Source organism: Suricata suricatta, chromosome 10 (assembly GCF_006229205.1).
Source record: "Suricata suricatta isolate VVHF042 chromosome 10, meerkat_22Aug2017_6uvM2_HiC, whole genome shotgun sequence".
Taxonomy (NCBI): Eukaryota; Metazoa; Chordata; class Mammalia; order Carnivora; family Herpestidae; genus Suricata; species Suricata suricatta.
In genome coordinates, this window is record NC_043709.1 from 108,117,624 (window position 1) to 108,139,755 (window position 22,132).

General features: G+C 36.6%; 1 protein-coding gene across 7 annotated transcripts in view; it reads right to left on the reverse strand.

Moving 5' to 3' along the window:
* Positions 1-22,132, reverse strand: part of ZNF438 (zinc finger protein 438) — a 174,523-nt gene that overhangs the window by 13,178 nt on the left and 139,213 nt on the right. For 5 of the 7 annotated variants that reach the window (XM_029954348.1, XM_029954352.1, XM_029954349.1 and 2 more), the window contains one exon: positions 13,279-13,349. In XM_029954348.1, coding sequence (XP_029810208.1) covers positions 13,279-13,349 — 71 coding nt within the window. Of the gene's footprint in view, positions 1-13,278; positions 13,350-22,132 lie in introns of those variants that run through there. The other 2 variants (XM_029954354.1, XM_029954353.1) reach the window with 1 other exon arrangement.

Below are 22,132 nucleotides of genomic sequence, written 5' to 3' on the forward strand. Positions count from 1 at the left end.
TTAGTCCTTATTTCTGGGAAAACTTTTAGATTTCCAGCACTTCTGATGAAAAGTAGTTGAAAACTATATGAAATCTTTTAATTTTTAATATTTAGAAATACAAAGTTGTTCATCTTTTTGGCCAAAAAATGATAACATGCCCAAGGTTTTATTATTACCAGTCAATTTTGTATCTTTACCCAAATCTAAGAATGACTAAGTAGCATGAAAATTTAACTAAGAGCTAATGATCTATGGGGGACACAAAGCAAGACAAATGGAAACTTTTGAAATGCCTTATTAACCCCATTCTCCCATTCTTATTTTCTTAATATTATTAGAAATATTAAGATTCAGTTGGGTCACACAGTTGAAATTCAGAAGCCCTTGATAACTGAACTTCATCAAGGTAAAAGTGGCAGATCATTTCATTTGATGTCCTACCTCACACAGCAAATACCTGTGCACGGTCTTTCTAGGCGATTCCGACATTTCCTGAGTCCGTTGTTTTTCAACACGATGGGTGAGCAAGGAAACATCTCCTGTGCGAGAGCTTTAGGAAGCTGCACAGAGGTCTCACAGTAAGAACTCTTCCACGAACAAATTAAAAATGGGCCCCTTCTTTTCAATCTTATATTTGAGTACTAGGTGGAACCGTTCAGTATCTGGGATGAGTAGCAGGATGACAGTCGGCGAGGGAAACCGTTTCCGTGCTGGGACACACAGAAAGATAAGGTCCCACCACGCGAATGCGCAGGTGGGGCAGTGGAGCCAGGACGCAGGCGGAGAGTTCTCGCCTTTGTTCAAAACACCAGGATTATGGAAACAAAGTGGCAAAGATCACCATGTTTCAACACCAGTTTAGTTAAACGCAAGGGACTGGAATCACAAAGATATTTTTATTTTTACACTGTGATTTCGGATTTATAGAATGGGCATTTTTAAGGACTATGCAAACGCCTTTTTAAAAAATGAAATAATTGCTCCACTGCTTTATGGGACAGTTCTGCAGATGTTTTGTTTTCACTGCTGATGTATCTTCAGCCCATAGTGATTTATAACACTTTCTGCTGCAAGTTCTCCTATACCTCAGCTTTTATGTCAAACAGTTCATGATTTGTGAGTGCAAATACACAGGACCACATATCCCTTTGTCACGTGCATAATTATTCCCTAAAACTCCTGCTTGGTAAGTCTTAACTGTTACTTCTTTCTTAGTCAAGATGCACCTTGAGTAACATAGAGACGCCACCTATTAATCCTGACACATTGAAGAAAATTAAAAAAGAGAAAATGAAGCCCCAGGTACCCACTGGTACTGAGGTCATTGGATTCACGGTGGCTACCTTTGTGGAGCTGACAAGCTGGCTGTATGTTAGTTAACTAGCAAATACAGATTCTGAGATACAGCTAAGATAATCAGATGCTGACGCGAGCTACTAGAGAGAGTGGAATCATCAGAGTTAGAAAGCTGTGGGACCACTCTGGAATCCTTTTCTTTTGAATTCTGCCTGGCTTCTCCTCCATCAACACCTTTACTGCTATGCAGAAGGCAACGACTAAGTGTGGTTCAAGGACCATGTTCTCCCATCTATGCCTTAGAAACATGGAAGAGTTAACTCTCCATCTTCCCTGAAGAGATTCGGTGATCATGCAGTCCACCTGCATTCCCTTTTCCTCAGGGCACCGCACATTCGTACGTGTGTACCTAGCTTGTCCCTTCTTCTGGAGCTGGTGTAACGACCGACCATCTGTGGACATTCCTAGTAGACGGTGGGTTTAACACACAGCTGTCTTCCTACAGCACCTACCCCACCTGGCCTGACACCGTACCCTCTGCTCCCACTGCTCACTGCCTAGTGCTGAGAAATCCAACTGCTGTGAACACTAGGAAACACTACAAATTTAAAGTTTCCAGTGTTGAACTGCAGGCCTATTCCACAATCTCTCTGTCTTTTCTATTTTTTTTATCCCTAACAGACTCCCTTAAGTTCCCCACTGGGGCCACTCAGTTTCTCTCATTGCTTTTCCAAGGCTCTCTCCCTCTACCCAACTCCCACCTTATTCCCGTCTCTCTTGTCAATGATTTTCGGCACTGACCTTGCAGTGGACTGAATGTCTGTGTTCCCCCAAAATTTGTATGTTGAAATCTTAATGTCCCATTGTAATGGTATTAAAAGGTGGGATCTTTGGGAGGTAAATAGGTCATAAGGATGGAACTGTTATGAAAAGGAATTATGTCTTTATAAAAGAGACCCCACAGAATTCTCTTGCCTTCTTTCTGCCATGTGAGGATATAATAAGATGGCAGGTTGCAAACTAGAAGGGAACTATAAAGGACAACAGAATACGTGACCCCAAAATATGCTACTTTGGCAAATGGATTATTTTGAGCTGAATGTAATCAAGATCCAGAAGACTCCAGAAAAACTTGTACCTCTCCTAACTACCCAAGAGAATTTTGCTAGGGGGCCTGGCTTCAAGAGAGAGCTATTGCCAGAGAGAACTTTTACCTGAATGCCCTATCTGTATGACAGGGCAGATATGTAAGTACCAAACATCTGCTTTTCTTATCATCCTAGGAGTAACCCTCCTTCCCTTTGGAGCCTCAGGCCCTGTCCTGTTCCTTAGGTTAGGGAGGCCTATAAGCCTCAACTGTGTGACTTGTTTTATGGTCTCACTGTCTTTGTGGGGCCTCCATTCATATATAATTAAATTTGTTTTTCGCTTATCCTACGTTAATTTGATTACTGGATTAGCGAAAGAATCAAAAAGAGTAGAGGAAAAATTTTTCTTCCCCAACAGCTGTCACCAGAATCTGACCACACTGGCACCTTGGTCTTGTACTTTCAGCCTTCAGAACGATGAGAAATAAATTTATGTCATCTATAATAAGCCATGTATTCTATGGTACTTTGCGAGAGCATCCTGGAGGGACTAAGACCTCATGGAGAAAAGAGAAGTGATCAAGTGGGAACTCATTTACTGTTCCTTCTTTCTCTTTCTAAACTCTCATATGTTAATTCTGTAACATAAATAAATTTACCTATTCTGGGGTAAGGGGAAAAGAGCGAGAAGCACTGTCACTCTAAATATACAACTCATCCACCTCAAGTCCTGAGACACTAAAATGTGAAAAAATGTGCATTTTAGAATAAGGAAATGGGAGTGTTCCCACGCTTCTGCGTCCCGTGCTTCTCTCCACACCGTTTGCGCTGGCTCAGGGACCCTCCATCAGCGAGCTTCCAGTCTCCCCCCACTCCTGTCTAGAAGTGCCTGCTCAGCCCCATGCAGTCACCTGCTGTTTCTTTCTCTGCTTTAACTATCCTTCATCATACTGCAATGCCATTACGTGTCTCCTCCTGCTAGAATATAAGCTCCAAGAAACAGGAGCTGATTTTGGTCACGGCCAGGACCTCAGTCTCTAGAGCAGTATCTGGTACACAGTAGTCACACAACAAGTTTAATGAAACTTTTGTGATGTGCAAAAATGAAGAAAAAAATCATTACAAAGGTCTTTTATAATTTTAGAAATAATATACATTTTCTAATCCCATACCAGCTGCTTCTAAAATTGAAGTAACTGAAGCACATTGGGACTAAATGAAAAAGTCTAAAAATGGTGAATTTCTGGATTCCTCGTGTGGCAAGTCCTACCCCTTTAATAAACCTGATCAAATGTCAGTGCTGTGGCCTATGGTTTGAATCCAGGGAATTTTCCATTTCTTGGTGGAATGGAGGGAGAGGGAGTTCCTCAGGGAAAAGCAAACAAATTTCATTACATGAAAGAAGGAGAGCAGAGGTCTGGCTTTGGCTCTTCCTTTTGCTACTGGAAAAGGTCTGAGCAAGATAATAATCTTCATTTCCCTTTAGTTGCCCCCTTTAACAAGAAAGGATTACACTGAACCATCAGTTCTCAAAGTGTGGTCTGAAAACCCTGGGAAGGGTCCCATCACTCTCTTCTCATACTAATAGTAAGATGTCATTTGCCTTTTCCAGTGTGCTCACCTCTGCGTATGCTGCCGTGGTAGGGCAAAGGCGAGGATTAGGTAAAACTGCGCTGCACCTTAGTCTGAATTCAGGCAGCGGCAGCGAACTGTCCACTTAGCCATCTTCTTTGCCAACACACTCTCTCAGCACAACACAGAAGCGCTCCAAAATTTTAGTTTTACAAAAACCATGATCCTTACGTGCCTTTTTACAGTTCTGTGTGATGAAATGGCTCACACTCCTAGAGCACCTCTGCTGCACACGGAAGGAAGACCGTTGCCTGGAGGCAAAGCACTTGTGCCCCTGGGTTGTGAAGCTCAACCAGTGACTTCTGTCACGGAATACTGTTTTTACTTCAAAGGCTAGCTGGCAGACACACGGGCAAACTTACATGTCTGGCAGACATTTTCTCAAAAGTGAACAGACAGAGCTTGTCACTATAAGAAGAAAAAACATCTGATGGTAACCGTTGCCCGTGATAAAAATTATTCTTCCAAGTGACAGTTAGAATTTGGGAAATCTTGAATCCATCACCAGGAGGTTGAAACTTTCAAATGCTTCAATATTTTTCAGATGAGATCGGTGGTTCCATTAACAAATAGGACTTCTAGAATACTGGATAAAAGGATGTATAGAAGATCTGCAAACTCAAGAAATGCTCCCCCCTCCTGCCCCCCAAATACCCAATACACGATGTTACACAGATGGGGAAAAGACTCACTCAAGCGTAAGACCAAAAAGTAACAATACAAGAAGTACCTTGACATGGTTTCAAATTTCACATCACAAATAAACTTTAAGGGGTTACCTGATTGGTTTAAAGTCAGTTATAGTTATCAGAAACATTCTGGTGTTGTAGCAAAGAAAAATATCCCTAATTATCTGAAAAGGCTATTAATATGCTCCTTCCGCTTCCAGTTACTGTAAAGCTAGATTTTTTTTACAAACATTTCAACATAAAGGACATATCACAACATACCTAATGTAGACTAACCGGATATGAGACTCTGACAGTTTTAATGAAACCAAAAGTCAATGCCAGTCTTCTTGCTAACAGTTTTTAATTATATAAAATACGTCATTTATGTTAGGCTTTAATGATTATTTTAACATGAATTCACAAATATATATATTTTACGTTTTCAATCTCTATTATAATAAATACCAATGGATAATATAACAGACATAAACAAATGTTCTTTAGAGGCCTGAAAGTTTTATGAGTATAAAGGGGTCTTGAAACTAAAAAGTTTGAGAACTGCTGAACTAGATGAAATCTAATATCCCAGCTCTTTTGAGATTCTATGATTTTTTTTGTTGTGTGTGTAAATGAGAACAGAAGATAAAATCTGGAATTGTCTAGCTTCTGGCAGTTTTTACTTCCTTCATTGTTGTTTTCAATGAGAATGTAATATGGCAGATCTATAGGACAGAGTTTTGAAAAGAAAGCATTTAAAGGTAACTTATCCTAATAAAAATATCAGTTATAATTTAAATATTAGTAGTTGGAAATGCTAGAATACAGATTAAATGATAAAATGTTTGACAAAAATCTTATAAAGGTGTAACACTTCAGAAATTTATTTTACTTTATATTCATGGAATATCTCATAAATTATATTTACACTAATGGCATTTGTGCTTCCCCCTACTTTTAAGAAATGTCATCCCAAGTTTTTCTTGGTAGTATAAAATCACTTTACATTATTTTATTGAAATGAAACTCGGAAGTTTCTGTTTCTAGTGTAAGTTGGATGTTGGAATTTCTGTAAACACTTTTAGGATCTTGGTGCCAATTAATTTATAGATGAACAGTATGTTTATGCTATTAAAGCATTAAAAGATTTATGCATCCTTCTCCTTCATAGTATTAGACCTTTGCAAACATGAAATGTCTAGTTTATATTTCTGGCTTGCATAGTGTCCTAAATACCTCTGTCAAACTTCTTCGCTTCTAGCTCAACTCATCATACCAACCATCTGCATAAATAAAGACGTAAGCATCTGCTATATGGCAAATGGTCTCAGGGGCAGATGTTTCCACCCTGTGTTCATGTCACTGGGGCTGGATACATTATTTGAACAGATGTACACAATCTGAAAGTGTTGTGTCCCTCAGTGAAATGTCTCCAACTGCTTTCTATCAAAGAACATAAATGCTATTTGCACCTGCATTTATGTTAATAATATAAAGGCAGCAGGGGTTCTGACAAAGTGGAATGTGATGCTATGAAATATATTTGCATGGGTAATTGGAGTTTCTGAGAGACTCTGCTGCCAAATGGCCACACTGACATTGATACATGCCCGAGCAGACTGTCCGATTAGTAGCCTGCTTTTTAAGCAGGTGGAAAGATGGCTATTTCAAACAACAACAATTCTACTAACCTTATTTACTAACAAGACTATTCCAAACTCTAGCATTTTATCTCAAAATAGGAAAGTAACTTCCATTATAATGTCTACCTGGTAAGCTTTAGGCCACCCAGGTCATTTCCATTTTGTTCCAGGAGGAAATTTCTGTAGGTATGTGTGTGTTTTCCATTTGTACTTCTGTCAACAGCATAACATACTATTAACCCATGGTGGGGTTTTGCAGAGGTTATTACACTGGAAAGTTCCAATTGCCAACATTAAGTAGTTAACCAAAACCAGCTTGAAAATGTCAATTTGTACTTGGTCTGCAACACAAAATGGTACCAAAAGTCCAAGAACAGCATTTACACCCCTAGCTAAGATCAAAATGTTTCCATATGAATGTCACATATCTGGAAACAAAACATTTTGGTAATATGTAGGGAATGTGCCCCCCTCCCCTCTAATAATGAGGTCACAAAGTCGTGTTAACCACTAAACGCAAAGCATCAAATTATAGTGGTTCTCCTTGCTACTGTGCATTAAATGTGAAGGCTGAAGAGCTAAATAATTTGCAATAATAGTTGTATTCACAGCTTTACTGAGCTAAGCACTTGTGGTCTCTTGCAAATAATATATTTATTACTTTATTAACTTGACACTGATAATCTCAATTTAGCACAAAATTCTTATATCAGAGTTAAATGTTACCCAAAGTAACTTATTCTTCGTTACTTTAAAAGGTGCATTGTATACAGTTGATCATGTGCAGATTCTGTATGTACAAATTTGCCTGCTTGCTACAATTTATTTGCAGTCCCCAAATCCATACTGATGACCCTCTCATGGCCATTTGTGAACATGCACAGGCAAAAAAAATTGAGTCACTTCATGGGCACATTCTCAGTAGTAGCTGATGCTCTGCCTTGTTTCAGCTCTACCCTTACAATGACAAGTGTCATTTTCGTGGCCTACAGTGTCACGTTTTTCTTATTTTTTTTTTCCCTTTTGGTTGGTGATTTTACTGTTTAAAATAGCCCTCAAGCAGAGTGAAGCTGTGTTTTCCAGTGTCCCTGAGTGTAAGAAGACGATGATGTGCCTTGCAGTAAAAATGCATATGTTATGTAAGTTTTGTCCAGACAAGATATATATTACTGTGTCTGTGAGTTCAAGGTTAAGGACTCAACATAAAACAATGTCCTGTATCAATAGTTAATGAAAATGTGTTATAACCAGAGGCTCGCAGGAACCCAAATGCTGTGGACCAACAGTTCAGTGTATGTGGTGACTTTATAGAATGTGTCAACTGTGAATGATGGGAATCAACTGTACCTTATCTCATTCGCTGTTCTAGAGAAAGAAATAATATCCCCATTTGAAAGATGAAAGGACTGAGGCTCACTGATTTAGCCAAGATCCCAGAGCCTAAAAGGAAGGGCTCCAGCTCTTAGTTGAATATTCAGTCTTTCACCAGATTGGGAGGGGAGGAAGAGAGGAGAGAAGGAAAAGACAAAAATGGGACAGGAGCTTAAGAAGCAGCTTTAATACCATGTTGGAAAGAGTCAAACTGTAGTTAGATAATAATAATGGACCATTTTTAGGTTAAACCCTCATAAAAAGCGAACCGCTTGATAGGCAGTAGGCTTCACTGAACTGGAGCATAACAGCAGAGCTTAATTTGGGTTTCCTTTCTTCCCCTGTGGTCTTTGCTCATGGCCTCTCCAAAGGCAATAAATATTTGCTAAATGAACACACAGACTTGGGAACTCCACCTTGGTGTCTCATCAAGAAGCAAAGATTAAAATGTTTTCACAGCATCTAAGTCATATGATGCTTTTGAAGTTGAGTTTAAAGTATTTTCAACACAATTTAATGTATATATGAGAAGCCACTACATGCCAAAGTGCTTTCAAGGCTGCCAAAGACAAAAATATTCATCAAGAAGTTTATAAAGAACTTGGTACAAGGAGTCTAAAATAAGATCATTTTTCTAAACTTAAAAGAAATATGAGTATTCACTAGTTTCCCAAGTGTTCCTTGAGTTCTAACATGCTCTTTTCACGAGTACCAGAATGTTTATGTCTGGTTCTAAGTATGTATTTTTAAGTCTTATATTTTTATAATTATCTTCAAAGTATTTTATTAAGTCAGAAAATCCAGTGTTATTTTTTTATTTTCGGATCCAAATCTCAATTCACATGATACATAGTAATGGCTATGACTGCAGTGAAATACTGTACAGGTTTTGAAAATTAGCAAGGGTTGACAGTGCGTATTTAACCAACTGCAGTGGTTCCAAAGGGGGTCATTAAGACCCCCTGGCCTCAAAGCATCTGCTGTGTTCTCACCCCGCTTTATTATTAGTCTCACTGAATAAAAATAGCACTCACAATTTGGAAATTATCTTTAAACAATGCTAATGTGTTCAGACAGAGCTGAGAAAAGTGTTAGAATATACATATAAGAAGACCTTCCTACTAGCAGCAGACTTGCCTGGGCAAAACTAAGAATTTTGAATGACTCCAGTAAAACTGACCCCTCCCTGGGCTTAAATGAAGACTCCTTCCTGCCCAATGAACAGCAGAACTTGTTTTAACCAATTATGCGAAGGCTGAAAATTCATCCTGTCTTCTCCAAGGTGCAAACTTCAATTCTTAATTGGCATCACCACAGTGAACTGCTTTCTAACACACAGCAAACATAAACTGTCCCTGTGAGGGACCCATTTGGCAAAGCTGCCCATTTGTGTGAGTTTCCTTATCTGGCAAGTAAGTACATTCCTGTGCAATTTCAATCACTGCAGTGGTTTTGTCTGTCAACAAATTTAAAGTAGAAGTTACAACAATTGTAGTTGGCCTTTTCCTTTTGTTTTCATGCCTTTTGTATTTTTCAAAAACATGTTTTATTATTTGCTACAATTTGCTATTTTCTAACATAAAATACGTGTCCTTGTATTTCTATTGTCTTATTGTTGAAAACATCAAACAAAAAAGATTATATTTCTATTATTTTATCATTTGAAAATATCGAACCAAAACCCAGAAAGTTATGGGAAAATCACAAATCTTACCCCCAGATCCTGAAAGCATGAGAAGAGAAAATCGTAATGAAATAAATCTAATGAACTTCTGGAGATTCTATAATACCTTCACACAGAAAGGAATAATGATGACACTAAATTATAATGGAAAAGATTTTAATACAGTAGAAATTATCATTAGAGTAATACTACAATATTAAATCTCTTTATCCAAAATTAGAAAACATTTAAATAGAAGGCACTAAAATTTCTAATTAGTTTCCACTAGTTCTTTCCCAGCTTTAAGCCGATATCCTCTGACCCCTAAATTCCACTTGGTTGTCTTCTATACATGTGTTAATGTCCTGAACAAATGTCGTCTCCTCTGTTGTGTTTCCTGACCAAAATGTCAGCCTCAAAGCTTCTGGCCTTTCAGCCATGTTCTCAAAGTATGTCATACTGACTTCCAGTACATCATTTGTCACGTGTATTCTAGTTAATTACATACATGTCTGCTCTTCTAATAGGATTTTGTGTTTTGTAAAAGCACAAGATGTCTGATTTATCTTTGGATCACTCCGATCTTTGAATCTGACATGGTTCCTGGGTAAGTATTACACTGGTGTTCATTAAGTGTGCTTCCACCACTGAAATAACAGGAGATAGTATGTGATGCATTGGATTTTCTTAAGCCCCACAACTCTGCCCCAAATGTCATACATTAATATACATATGTGTGTTTACAGGTCTGAAATTTAAAAGTTATCATACTTTATAGGAGGCATCAATGGTGTGTTAAGTAAATTACTCAGCATTTAATTAATGACATGTGCCTAGCACATTCCTCATGTCACATGATTGATTATATTTGATGACAGAAATATAAACTAGTATGTCTGATCAGAGAAGAAAAAGGGGAATAATCTAAAAATATAATTAGAAATATTCTTTACAGATTTACAGTGTGACACAGAGGCCAAATAGTGAGTTTTGGATTTTGACAGATCTGGGTTCAATCTTAACTCAGTCACTTAACTGATTGGTGATCTTGGTAAAAGTAACCAATCTCCCTGAACTTTTTGGCCTAAAGACTATATCTAATTTATGGTGGGATTAGATTAAAACAAAGGATATAAAGTTTTGGGTAGAGTGACTATTACCCGGGAGGCACTTGATTAATTGAGCTCTTTTCATTATTCTATCTTTCTCTTGGTTAAATTCCAGGTCAGAGGCTTAAGCATCTTTGGTCCCAGAAAAGACTGACCAAGTATCTACTAGACCTACTGAAGCTAGGCTTGAAGGGTCTTATTTTCTGGCCAAGTCCACTGAGGTAACTAAGCTTATACATCAGCTCAAGAAGTAGACAAAACAAAACAGAACAAATAAAACAAGGTTTGATGAGAAACCAAGTAGGCAGGAGGTGTGAATGGTGCCGTGCTTCACTTCCCTGTATCAGCCGGAAACTGAGCAGCTCGTTGCTTAATTACTCACACAGATTTACAACCTTTTAGAGATGGAAAAGAATGCCTACTAATCCTGGCTTTACTAATGGAGAAACTGAGTCTTGAGCAAAATAACTGGTCTGAGTTTCCACAGCTTGTTGGCAGCAGATGAGGGAAAGGAGGGCAGCTCTCTTGACATCTGGTCCAGTGCTTTTCCTTGTAAGAAGTCACACCTCTTGCTCAGATGAAGACGGTGATACCAACGAGGACATTAAGTTTCCAAACCCTGGATCAGCTTACCTACCACTGCAGAAATCCTCCAAAGATATAAACCAGAAAACACTCACAGGAAATGCGCACATTTTATTTCTAGTTAGGGTTGCTCTCCTCTCTGTCATCCCATGTCCTTTCATGCTCTCATGTCTGTGGATGGATCTTGTGTGAGTTTCAGACACTTTTACCGTCCCTTTGGCCAAATGTCTCAATGAGCACTAAGCCAGAGGTCTGCTCTGTGTTTACGTCCCTTGGGTCACCTTGGATCACGCTTGGCCTTTTAAGGCCAGTAGCCCCTGAAGCAGGAGGCAGCCATGTTCATCTCATGGCATCAGCCTCCAGAGACAGAGGAGGCACAGGTATAAAAACAACCACGAAGAGCAGAGCCAGTACCATCTTACAGTGCCCACCATGCAATATGGAATATGTAGGTGATTTACATCTATTTCTCCTTTAATATCTATATGACCTACAGGGTAGTACTTACTATGTTCATTTTATAGATTTATAGATGAGAAAGCTGAAGTCAAGTAATGTACCTAAGACATGCACATCAGCGGCAGAACTGAGTGTCAAACCCAGATTCCATGCTCTTTTTTTTTTAATTTATAATAGTTTATTGTCAAATTGGTTTTCATATAACACCTAGTGCTTCTCCCCACAAGTGCCCCCAACCATGACCATTACTCCCTTCTCCCCTCTCCCTCCCCCTTCAGTCCTTGATTTGTTTTCAGTATTCAATAGTCTCTCATGATTTGTGTCCCTCTCTCTCCCCAACTCTCTTTCCCCCTTCCTTTCCTATGGCCCTCTGTTAGGTTTCTCCTGTTAGACCTATGAGTGCAAACATATGGTATCTGTCCTTCTCCGCCTGACTAATTTCGCTTAGCATGACACCCTCGAGGTCCATCCACTTTGCTATAAATGGCCATATTTCATTCTTTCTCATTGCCATGTAATACTCCATTGTATATATATATACCATGTCTTCTTGATCCATTCATCAGGTGATGGCCTTTTAGGCACTTTCCATGATTTGGCTATTGTTGAAAGTGCTGCTATGAACATTGGGGTACATGTGCCCCTATGCATTAGCCCTTCTGTATCCTTTGGGTAAATCCCCAGCAGTGCTATTGCTGGGTCATAGGGGAGTTCTATCGGTAGTTTTTTGAGGAACCTCCACACTGTTTTCCAGAGCGGCTGCACCAGTTTACATTCCCACCAACAGTGTAGGAGGGTGCCCATCTCTCCACACCCTCGCCAGCATCCATAGTCTCTTGATTTGTTCATTTTAGCCACTCTGACCGGTGTGAGGTGGTATCTCAGTGTGGTTTTGATTTGTGTTTCCCTGATGATGCCACACTCCATGCTCTTAACAGTTATGGCGCTGCCCTTGCTTCTGGTAGAGAGATCAAAGAGTGTCTGCTTCTGTTAAGGGTTCTTTATAGAAAATTCCCTCCATTCGCTAAGTTGTCTCTTCCCCAAGGGAAGCTCAATTTTGCATCATTAAAGACATTATTTTTCTCACAAACATATCAAAACTTCTCTTCTGTGTATAAGAGAATATGCAGGGGCAAGTGAAAGACTTGAATTCTTACTAAAGTTTGGAGTTTGCCCTTTACAGTGAAGGAAATTTAATTACTCTTCACTCAGAAAAGACTCTATCTCCACCTGTAAACTGCTTTTCTGAAAACTCCAGGAGCTCTTGTTAAAAAACCATGATTTTCTTTTTATAAATCATATGGTGCTGTAGAATGGTGTTTCTTATGTTTCTTTTGAAATGACTATGGGAAGACAAGTCAAAGAAGTATATAAGTGAATATCCCCTTTCTCTACATATCTGTTGTGTGCGCATCTTATACATATATACACATATGCAGTCTTCTCTCTAAAACACATGTGACTCGGCTTCACCAAAGCCAGTACTCCACAGTTTCATTTGACATCTATTAGTGTCAACTAAGTGCCATCTAATAGGCTGGGCTCAGTGAGTTTTATGTGGGAGGAGCTGACCCTGCTCCCAAGTTCTTAGTCAAGGATACATGTCTGTATATACACTTCAGTAATTTATCAAGAGAAATCAGCTTTCCTATATAATTAGGATTTTGTTCTTAGTTCCCGGAAATAAATTATCTGTGGTCAGAGGACAGTGGCCTTGAATGTATCAATTAAAACTGTTTATAACACACACATGACCATTTTCCTCAGCATGGTTCATCTTACCTTGTTGATCTTTTGGTGGTACTGATGAAGAATTCTGCATTATGATGTATTTGACTTGAATAACAACGTCCCTAAAAATAATCAAGCACAAATAATAATTAGAAGACAATTCAGATGCCTTGTTCATAGACATGAAAAATACAAATTATAAGCTCTTTAAAAATTCTTCCTATTTATAATTGTAGGAGTAGTAAGAGATGGACTGAACTATTAAGAAACTAATGTTTTATTTCATACAGACAGGATGTTACTGAATGTACTAGTGTGGGCAGCAATGACACTATGAGAGAGGAATTATATCAGCATCTCTGCCCAGAGAAGGCCACGGAAATGTGAAAGTCTACAGAACTGAGATCCCCTAAAAATGCCCTGCCAGATAATTATATTTCATATACTCTATTTAAGAAGAAATAACTAAAATGTTTAATATAGGTAAAGGCAGTATAGTTGCAATATACTCATTTGATGAAATCTAATTCAGTCATTAAGATACAATTATGGAGATTATGTGCCACAATGGAAAATGCACTGAGTGAACACCCTAAATGACATACACCGTAGGATTACAACTATATAAAAAACAAAGGTTTAGCAAAATGCATGACAGGCAATATGTTAAGATGTGTTTTGGCAATGTGTTTGTTGAGGCATCACATGTGTTTTTTGTCTTTAGCAGTTTTCCAATTTGTCTATAATACAAGCTATTTTCCAAATTGTCTAGAAATATATATTCAAAGTATTTGAATATAAAAATAAGGCAATTAAAGACATTGGGAAAAAAAGGTAAATATCTTAAACGCCATCAAACACAAAAGTGTTTCTAGCATGACACCAAAGACAGAAGCCATGAAGGTAAAGACATGAATTTTTCTATTTAAAATTGTAAATGCTTTTAAACAGAAAATTGGCCAAAATTAAAAGGCATGACTTATGCTATAGCCAAGATTGAGTAACAGAGTCCAGATTTGTCCTCCTGCCTGAAAAGTATAGACAAAATATGTGAAACAGTATTTCAAAACACTGGACATCAGATCACAAAAGACCTATCTCCTGGGAGACAGGAAACAGCCCTATGGCAATGCTGCAGGAAGGGAGAACCCTGGTGGAGATTCCCAGAGTAATGGAGAAAAGAGAGCTGTAGAAAGAGAAAGACAGAGCAATGAAGAGGGTCTCCATCAAGAATTTGCTTACATACTGCTCAGCACATGCAAGTGAAACTACCTTTGGTCAGGAGAAGATCCAAGTTGCTCAACATTCACAGTGGGGCAAGAATATTGCCTATTCCCACCAGCCAGACTGTAAACACCCCCTAATTCAGGACATCAAGTAGAGCACAAAAAAGGGTCTTGACTTAGTAATGGGAAAAATTTAATTCAGTCCTACACCAAGTATTTCTCTGGTTTCTTTTGTTTGAGAGAGAGAGAGGGAGACAACAAACCCATGTATGGAAGTGCATGCAAGGGGGGGGGGGGCAGAAGGAGAGAGAGAGAGAGAGAGAGAGAGAGAGAGAGAGAGAGGGAGAGAGAGAGAGAGAAATCTTCATTCGATCTTAGCCAAAAGGCCGAGAAGCGATAGAGAAATCTTAAGCAGGCTCCATGCCTAGTGCTGAGCCCCACATGGAGCCCACCATGGAGCTCAATCTTATGACTGTGAGATCATGACCTGGACTGAAATCAACAGTTGGATGCTTAACCAGCTGAGCCACCCATGTGCCCCTCTCTGGTTTCATGTAACAAATCTTAAAGCAAGACTGAAAAGGAACAAACTATTCCAAGTGTCTTAACTGTGCATTTAGAACAAAACTCAAGAATATTTACAGACCTACAAAAATATCCATCATGCAACAAGGTAAAACTCATAATATTTAACATCTAATTAAAAATTATTAAGCATGCAAAGAAGCAGGAAAACATGAGCCATAATACAAAAAATAATAAACTGACCCTGAACTGACACAGATATTAGAATTAGTTGTCAAAGTTCAAATTGTAATTAAGTAATAACTATACTTCATATGTTCAAAAAGTTAAATATAGATAGGAAAGATATTAAAAAGACCCACATAAAATTTACAGAGATGAAAGCTATGATATTTAAAATGAAAATACATTGGATGGGATTAACAACATATTAGTCATGTCAAAAAAAAAAACACGTTAGCAAACTTGAAGGCATAGTAATAGAGATTTTCCAAAATGAAACTCAGAAGGTGAGAATAAAAATAGAGAAGAAAAGAAGAAATGTTTAGTGAGTAACAGAGCAACTTCAAGCAGCCTAAATATATCAGTAATTGGAGAGGTGAAAGATGGAAAGACAAAAAAAATTCATTTTAGAAATAATGGCAGAAATTTTTTCAAATTTGAGTATATCCATAAACATATAGATCTAAAAAACTCAAAAACCTGAAGCACAAAAGCCCATGAAAACTATACCAAAGAATATTGGTCAAAAATAGTGGGGGAAAAAAAGGTTTTTAAAGGCAATCCCAACATATCTTATGTATTGAGGACTTCTTGTCGGAAACAATGCAAGTGAGAAGACAGTGGAGCAGCATCTTTAAAATACTGTAAGAAAAAAACCCTGTAATCTAGAATTCTATGTTCAGAGACAGTATCTTTAACAAATAGATGAGAAATGAAAGATATTTCTGTAAATACAAAGCTAAAAGAATTCATTATAAATTCACTACATTATAAGAATGCTAAACAATGTCTTTTAGGCAGAAAGAATAAAACACTAGATTAGGATATGGATCTATATATAGGAAGGAAAAATACTAGAAATTGGAACTACATGATAAGCATATAAGGCTTTTTTCTTAATATTTAAATCTCCTAAAAATATAACTATTTAAATAAAAATAATTAAGAATATGATGTGGGGTTTATAACATATGTAAAAATGATACATGATACCAATTTGGACCAAAATTGAGAGGGGAGTAAGATAAGTATTTAATTGTAAATTTCTTATATTATCAGTGAAGTGGTATAATATCACTGGAAGGTACATTATGGTAAGTTAAATATGTATATTTTACATGCAAAAGCAATACCTACAGTCATTAAACAAAGAATTTTAGATACAAAGCCAATAAAAAAATGGAATCATAAAAATATCCAGTTTTTCAAGGGAAAATGAAAAAAAGAATAAAACAAATGGGAAAAATAGAAAAAAGTAGCAAGAACATAGATTAAAACCTAATCATACTGACAATAATATTAAATATAAATGATCTACATATTATAATAAAAGATAATGCTTGAATAAATATGGAAGGGTCAATTATATGTTGCCTGTGAGAAAGGCATTAAAAGTTTTTTTTTAAATGTTTATTTATTTTTGAGAGACAGAGTGGGAGCAGGAGAAGGGCAGAGAGAGAAGGAGATACAGAATCTGAAGGAGGCTCCATGCTCTGAGCTGTGAGCAGAGCTGGACGCGGGGCTCACGAACTGTGAGATCATGACCTGAGCCGAAGTGGACTGCTTAACCAACTGAGCCACCCCGGCGCCCCAAGAAGGCACTTAAAATGTGGAGATACAAATAGATTATAAGTAAAAGAATGGAAGAAATATATCATGTTAGTAGTAGACAAAAGAAAAGTAGAATGGCTATATTAATACCAGAAAAAATAGACTGCAGAGCAATGAATATTAGCAGGCAATAAGAAAGTCATTTCATAATTATAAAAGGTCAACTAGTCAAAAAGAGAGCATAATCCCAAATGTTTATGTCCCAAATAACTGAGCTTCAAAATACATAAAGCAAAAACTGAGAGAGCTGCAAGGAGAAATATACAATAATTCATAAACAATGAGACAGAAATCACTAAAGGTATTAGAGGTCAAATTGACCTAACTGACATTCATAAAATATTCCACCCAACATAACAGATTACACATTGTTTTCAAAGTGCATGAAATATTTATCAAGACAGACTATATTCTGGGCCATAAAAACAAGTCTCAATACAGTCACGATTCAAGTCATATAATGTATGTTCTCTGACTACAATGAAATTAAAGTAGATAACAAAACAAAAACACAAATACTATCTGAAAAATCTCCAAATAAATCACATACTTATAAGTAACCTATGGGTTCAAAGAAGAAATCAAAATAAAAATTATAAAGTCTTTTGAACTGAGTGAAATGCAAATATAATATCAAAAAGCAGTACATAGGAAGAAATTGAAAGTACTAATCATCTCTCTGAGTAAAGTAGATCTTAAGTCAGTGACCTCAGTTTCTATCTTAAAAAACAGAAAAAGCAAATTTAACCCAAAGTGGAAGAAAAGAAGTAAGAGATTGGAGAAGAAATAAGTGAAATGAGCAACAGAAAAAAATAGATAAAAATAAATTAAATCAAAAGCAGATTTTTTGAGAGTATCAATAAATTTATAAACCTTTAGTTTAATTAATCAGAAGAAAGAAGACACAAATGACCAATATCAGGAATGGGAGGTGACATCACTATAGACACTAATGCTACCAAAAAGATAATAGGGATCATTACAAACAAAATTTGTGCAATACATTTGACAATTTAAATAAAATAAACAAATTCTCTGAAAAACACAAATTACCAAATCTCACTCAAGAAGTGAGCCTTAAAATCATAAGAGACTCTTAAATACAGAAAACAAACTGAGTGTTGATGGGGATGGGGTGTTGGGAGGTGGGTACAATGGGTGATGGACATTAAGAAGGGCACTTCTTGGGATGAGCACTGGGTGTTATATGTAAGTGATGAATCATTGGGTTATTCCTGATGCCAAGACTACACTGTATGTTAACTAACTTGAGAATAAAAAAAAATAAATAAAAATAAAAGTAAATTTAAAAAAATGAAGTGAGACCTATATTTTCAAAGAAAATGAATTTTTAGTTAAAAATCTTCCCTCAAAGAAAACTCCAGTCCCAAATAGTTGTTTTGATGAACTCTACTGAATATTTAAAGAAGCAATAATACTAATTATATACAAATATCTTCAGAAAATTGAAAATGAGGGAATCCTAACAATCTAATTCTATGAGGCCAGAATTATACAGATACTAAAACCAGACAAAAAGCCACTAAAAGGAAAGAAACCTCCAGACCAACATCCCCAATAACATCAATGCAAAAATTATAAACAAAATTTTAGACCAGAGATAGTACAAAAAGAGAAAACTATAGGCCAATATCCTTGATGAAAACAGATTAAATAATCCTCAACAAAATACTAGCAAACCAAATTCAACAATACATTAAAAAATTATTTACTACAATCACATAGGATGTAGTCCAGGGATGCAAGAGTGGTTCAATATTTGCAAATCAATCAATATAATATCTCACATTAACTAGATAGGATAAAAACCACATTATCATCTCAAGAGATGCAGAAAAAGCATCTGACAAAATACCATATCCATTCATGATAAAACTCTCAACAAAGTCAATTTAGAGGGAACATACCTCAACACAACAAAGCCCATATTTGAAAAACCCACACCTAAACTGCATACTCAATGGTAAAAAACTAAGAGCTTCCCCCTAAGGTCAGGAACAGGACAAGGATGTCCACTCTTACCATGTTTATTCAACAGAGTACTGAAAGTCCTACTGCAGCTGTTAGATAAGAAAAAGAAATAGCAGACATCCGAATTGGTAAGGAATAAGTAAAACTTTCCCTATTTGCAGATGATATAAAATTACATATAGAAAATCCTAAATACTCTAGTATTAAAACTGATAAATGAGTTCAGTAAAGTTGTGGGATACAAAATATACAGAAATCTACTGTATTTCTATACACTAATAATGACGTAGAAAAAAGAGAAATTGAGAAAACAATCTATTCACAATCATACCAAAAAGAACAAAATACCTAGGAATAAATTTAACCAAGGAGTTGAAAGACCTGTAAAACTTTTCTAAAAACTATAAAACTTAGCTGATGAAAGACATTAAAGACAACACAAACAAATGAGAAGATATTCCATGCTCATGAACTGGAAGAATTAATATTACTAAAATCTTCATACTACTCAAGGTAATCATAGATTCAATGCAATCCCTTTCAAAATACCAACATTTTTCACACAAGTAGAACAAATAATACTAAAATTTGTATGAAACCACAAAAGATTCCAAAGCACCAAAGTGATCTTGAGAAAGAACAAAGGCAGAGGCATCACAATTCCAGATTTCAAACTATACTACAAAGCTATGGTAATCAAAACAGTATGGCAGCATCACAAAAGAGACACACAGATCAACAGAATAGAATAGAGAGCCCAGAAAACCCTCCACGATTATATGGTCAATTACTGTATGACAAAGGAGGCAGGAACAGAAAATGGGGAAAAGACTGTTTCTTCAATTAATAATGTTGGGAAAACATTGAATGAAAGAATGAAACTGAGTCATGTTCTTATACCATGCAAAAAAATAAACTCAAAATGGATTCAAGGCCTAAATGTGAAACCATAAAACTCCTAGAAGAAAACATGGGTAGTAATTCTCTGACATCAGTCTTAGCAACATTTTTTTCTTCAGGCAAGGGAAGCAAAAGCAAAAACAAACAATTAAAGCTAACAACAAAATTGTGCTTTTTGCACAGCAAAAGAAACCAACAAAACAAGGCAACCTACCTAATGGGGAGTGATATTCACACGGAGACTCTGAGGGGTATTTTTGCAATATGCACCCTAAGCCTTAAGGTTTTGCATTCCTTTTGATTCTGACCTTCCTTCCACTTCAGAAAGACGGCATGATAATGTGCAAAGCTATATTGCCATCCATCTTCATTATCATCATTTTTATTACCTTTTTAGAATTCTTTAGGGTGCCATAGACTCCAAATGTAAAGCCTCTAAGTAAATTAGGATACATTTTTACAATAAAACTATTACAATGTTCCTTAAAATACTAAAAATATGAAAAATGCTTACCATACATTTTTGTATGAAAGGGGTTGGCTGCAGAGAGGTAGGGTTCAATATTTCTCCCCATATATGCATGAGAAAACTACTAAATATGAAAGCTATTTCTGAGAAGGGGATTAATTCCTATTCACTTTCCTTTTTATGTTTATGGATATCTAAGTTTTCTTAGTGAACAAATACTATTTTTGTCATCAGGAAAAAAAAAGAAAAAAGAAAAGTCTTTAAGATTATTGTTCTGGAATGCTATATAAGGAGTGTCATTAAAATAATTTTACCTGTACCCCCAATATTTTGGTATTTCAAATCAAAAATTTGTTCCAATGGAGTCTAATGCCTTCCGCAGCCACATAAAGTACTGCTGTATTTAATTCTATACTTTAATTATGGAAAATCAATAAATTATGTATAATTTATGCCTAATGCTCAGTAAAGAAAACTTATGAATAATCATAATCTTGCATCTTCTGATTAGAAATAAAAGTGCATTACATAAATGTGCTAGAGGAAAAGGTGCATTAAAAATTCACATAAGATCTAACAGTATTTTTCAAATATCATACAAGCAAAGTCAATACGCCTCTTTACTCAAGGCACCCTGATACAGTACCAGCAGGAAGTGTGTCCTTCAGAGTATATATAATATCTGATAATTATAGCCTGGCTTTTAATAATTTTTTAAATTGAGAGAGAGAGAGAGAGAGCGAGTGTGTGTGACCAGTGGAGGGGCAGAGAGAGAGACACACACACAGAATCCAAAGCAATAAGCTGACTTTTTTTTTATTTGAATGTTGAAAAGTATACTAAGAAAAATCTACCTGAAAGGAAAAGAAAAATGAATGCAAAGAGTAATGCCATCAATTATAGCATGATTTAATACAATATGCTTTGTAAATCACTCACATGATTACTTTTAATTTTAGTTAATACGTCATATTTAAAGAGTTGATTAAAAATGAAAATTAGGTGAATTGGTTATTTGAAAAGTGACAGCTTGCTGGTTCTGGAAATGGAAATCTCCCATGTACTCCTAGTTGAGGGAACCTAAGGCAGATAGTGCCTGGTCTTTGTTATGCTACCTTGCCTTAAAAATAAATTTAGACAAAGAACCTTACTGAAAAAATAAAAATCATTTGCTCCATGCTCAACAAGCTTATTAACATTAACGCATGGTGTGAATGTGTGTTTCAGCACATGCTCCTTTGTGCGTATATGGACACCAATCAGAGCTGCAATGTGGATGTTAATCTAGATAATTATTTCTAGGGAACTATTCCTTAGAGAATAAAACATCATACATCACCTGCCTGATACAGTGTCATTCAGATAAATGCCATAATATAATAAATTTGGCCAGGAGAACTTGGAATACGAAAATATTTAAAAAGGTAATAAAGTCTTGAGTAATTAACAGGCTCTTTGTATGTTACAATAATGTGACTGGGCAGCTGCTCGTCTCTTTTTTTTTTTACTTTAAAATATTTATTTATTTATTTATTTAAAAAATTTTTAAATGTTTTTATTTATTTTTGAGAGAGAGAGAGAGAGAGAGAGACAGCGTGAGCAAGGGAGGGTCAGAGAGAGGGAGACACAGAATCTGAAGACAGGCTCCAGGCTCTGAGCTAGCTGTCAGCACAGAGCCTGAGGCAGGGCTCAAACCCACAAACCATGAGATCATGACCTGAGCCAAGTCAGACGCTTAACAAACTGAGCCACCCAGGCGCCCCTACATTTATTTATTTTTAAGAGACAGAGAGAGACAGAGCACAAGTGGGGAAGGGGCAGAGAGAGAAGGAGACGCAGAATCCGAAGCAGGCTCCAGGGTCCAAGCTGTCAGCATAGAGCCTGACACGGGGCTCGAACTCACAAACTGTAAGATCATGATCTGAGCCGAAGTTGGACGCTTTTTTTTTTTTTTTCACTT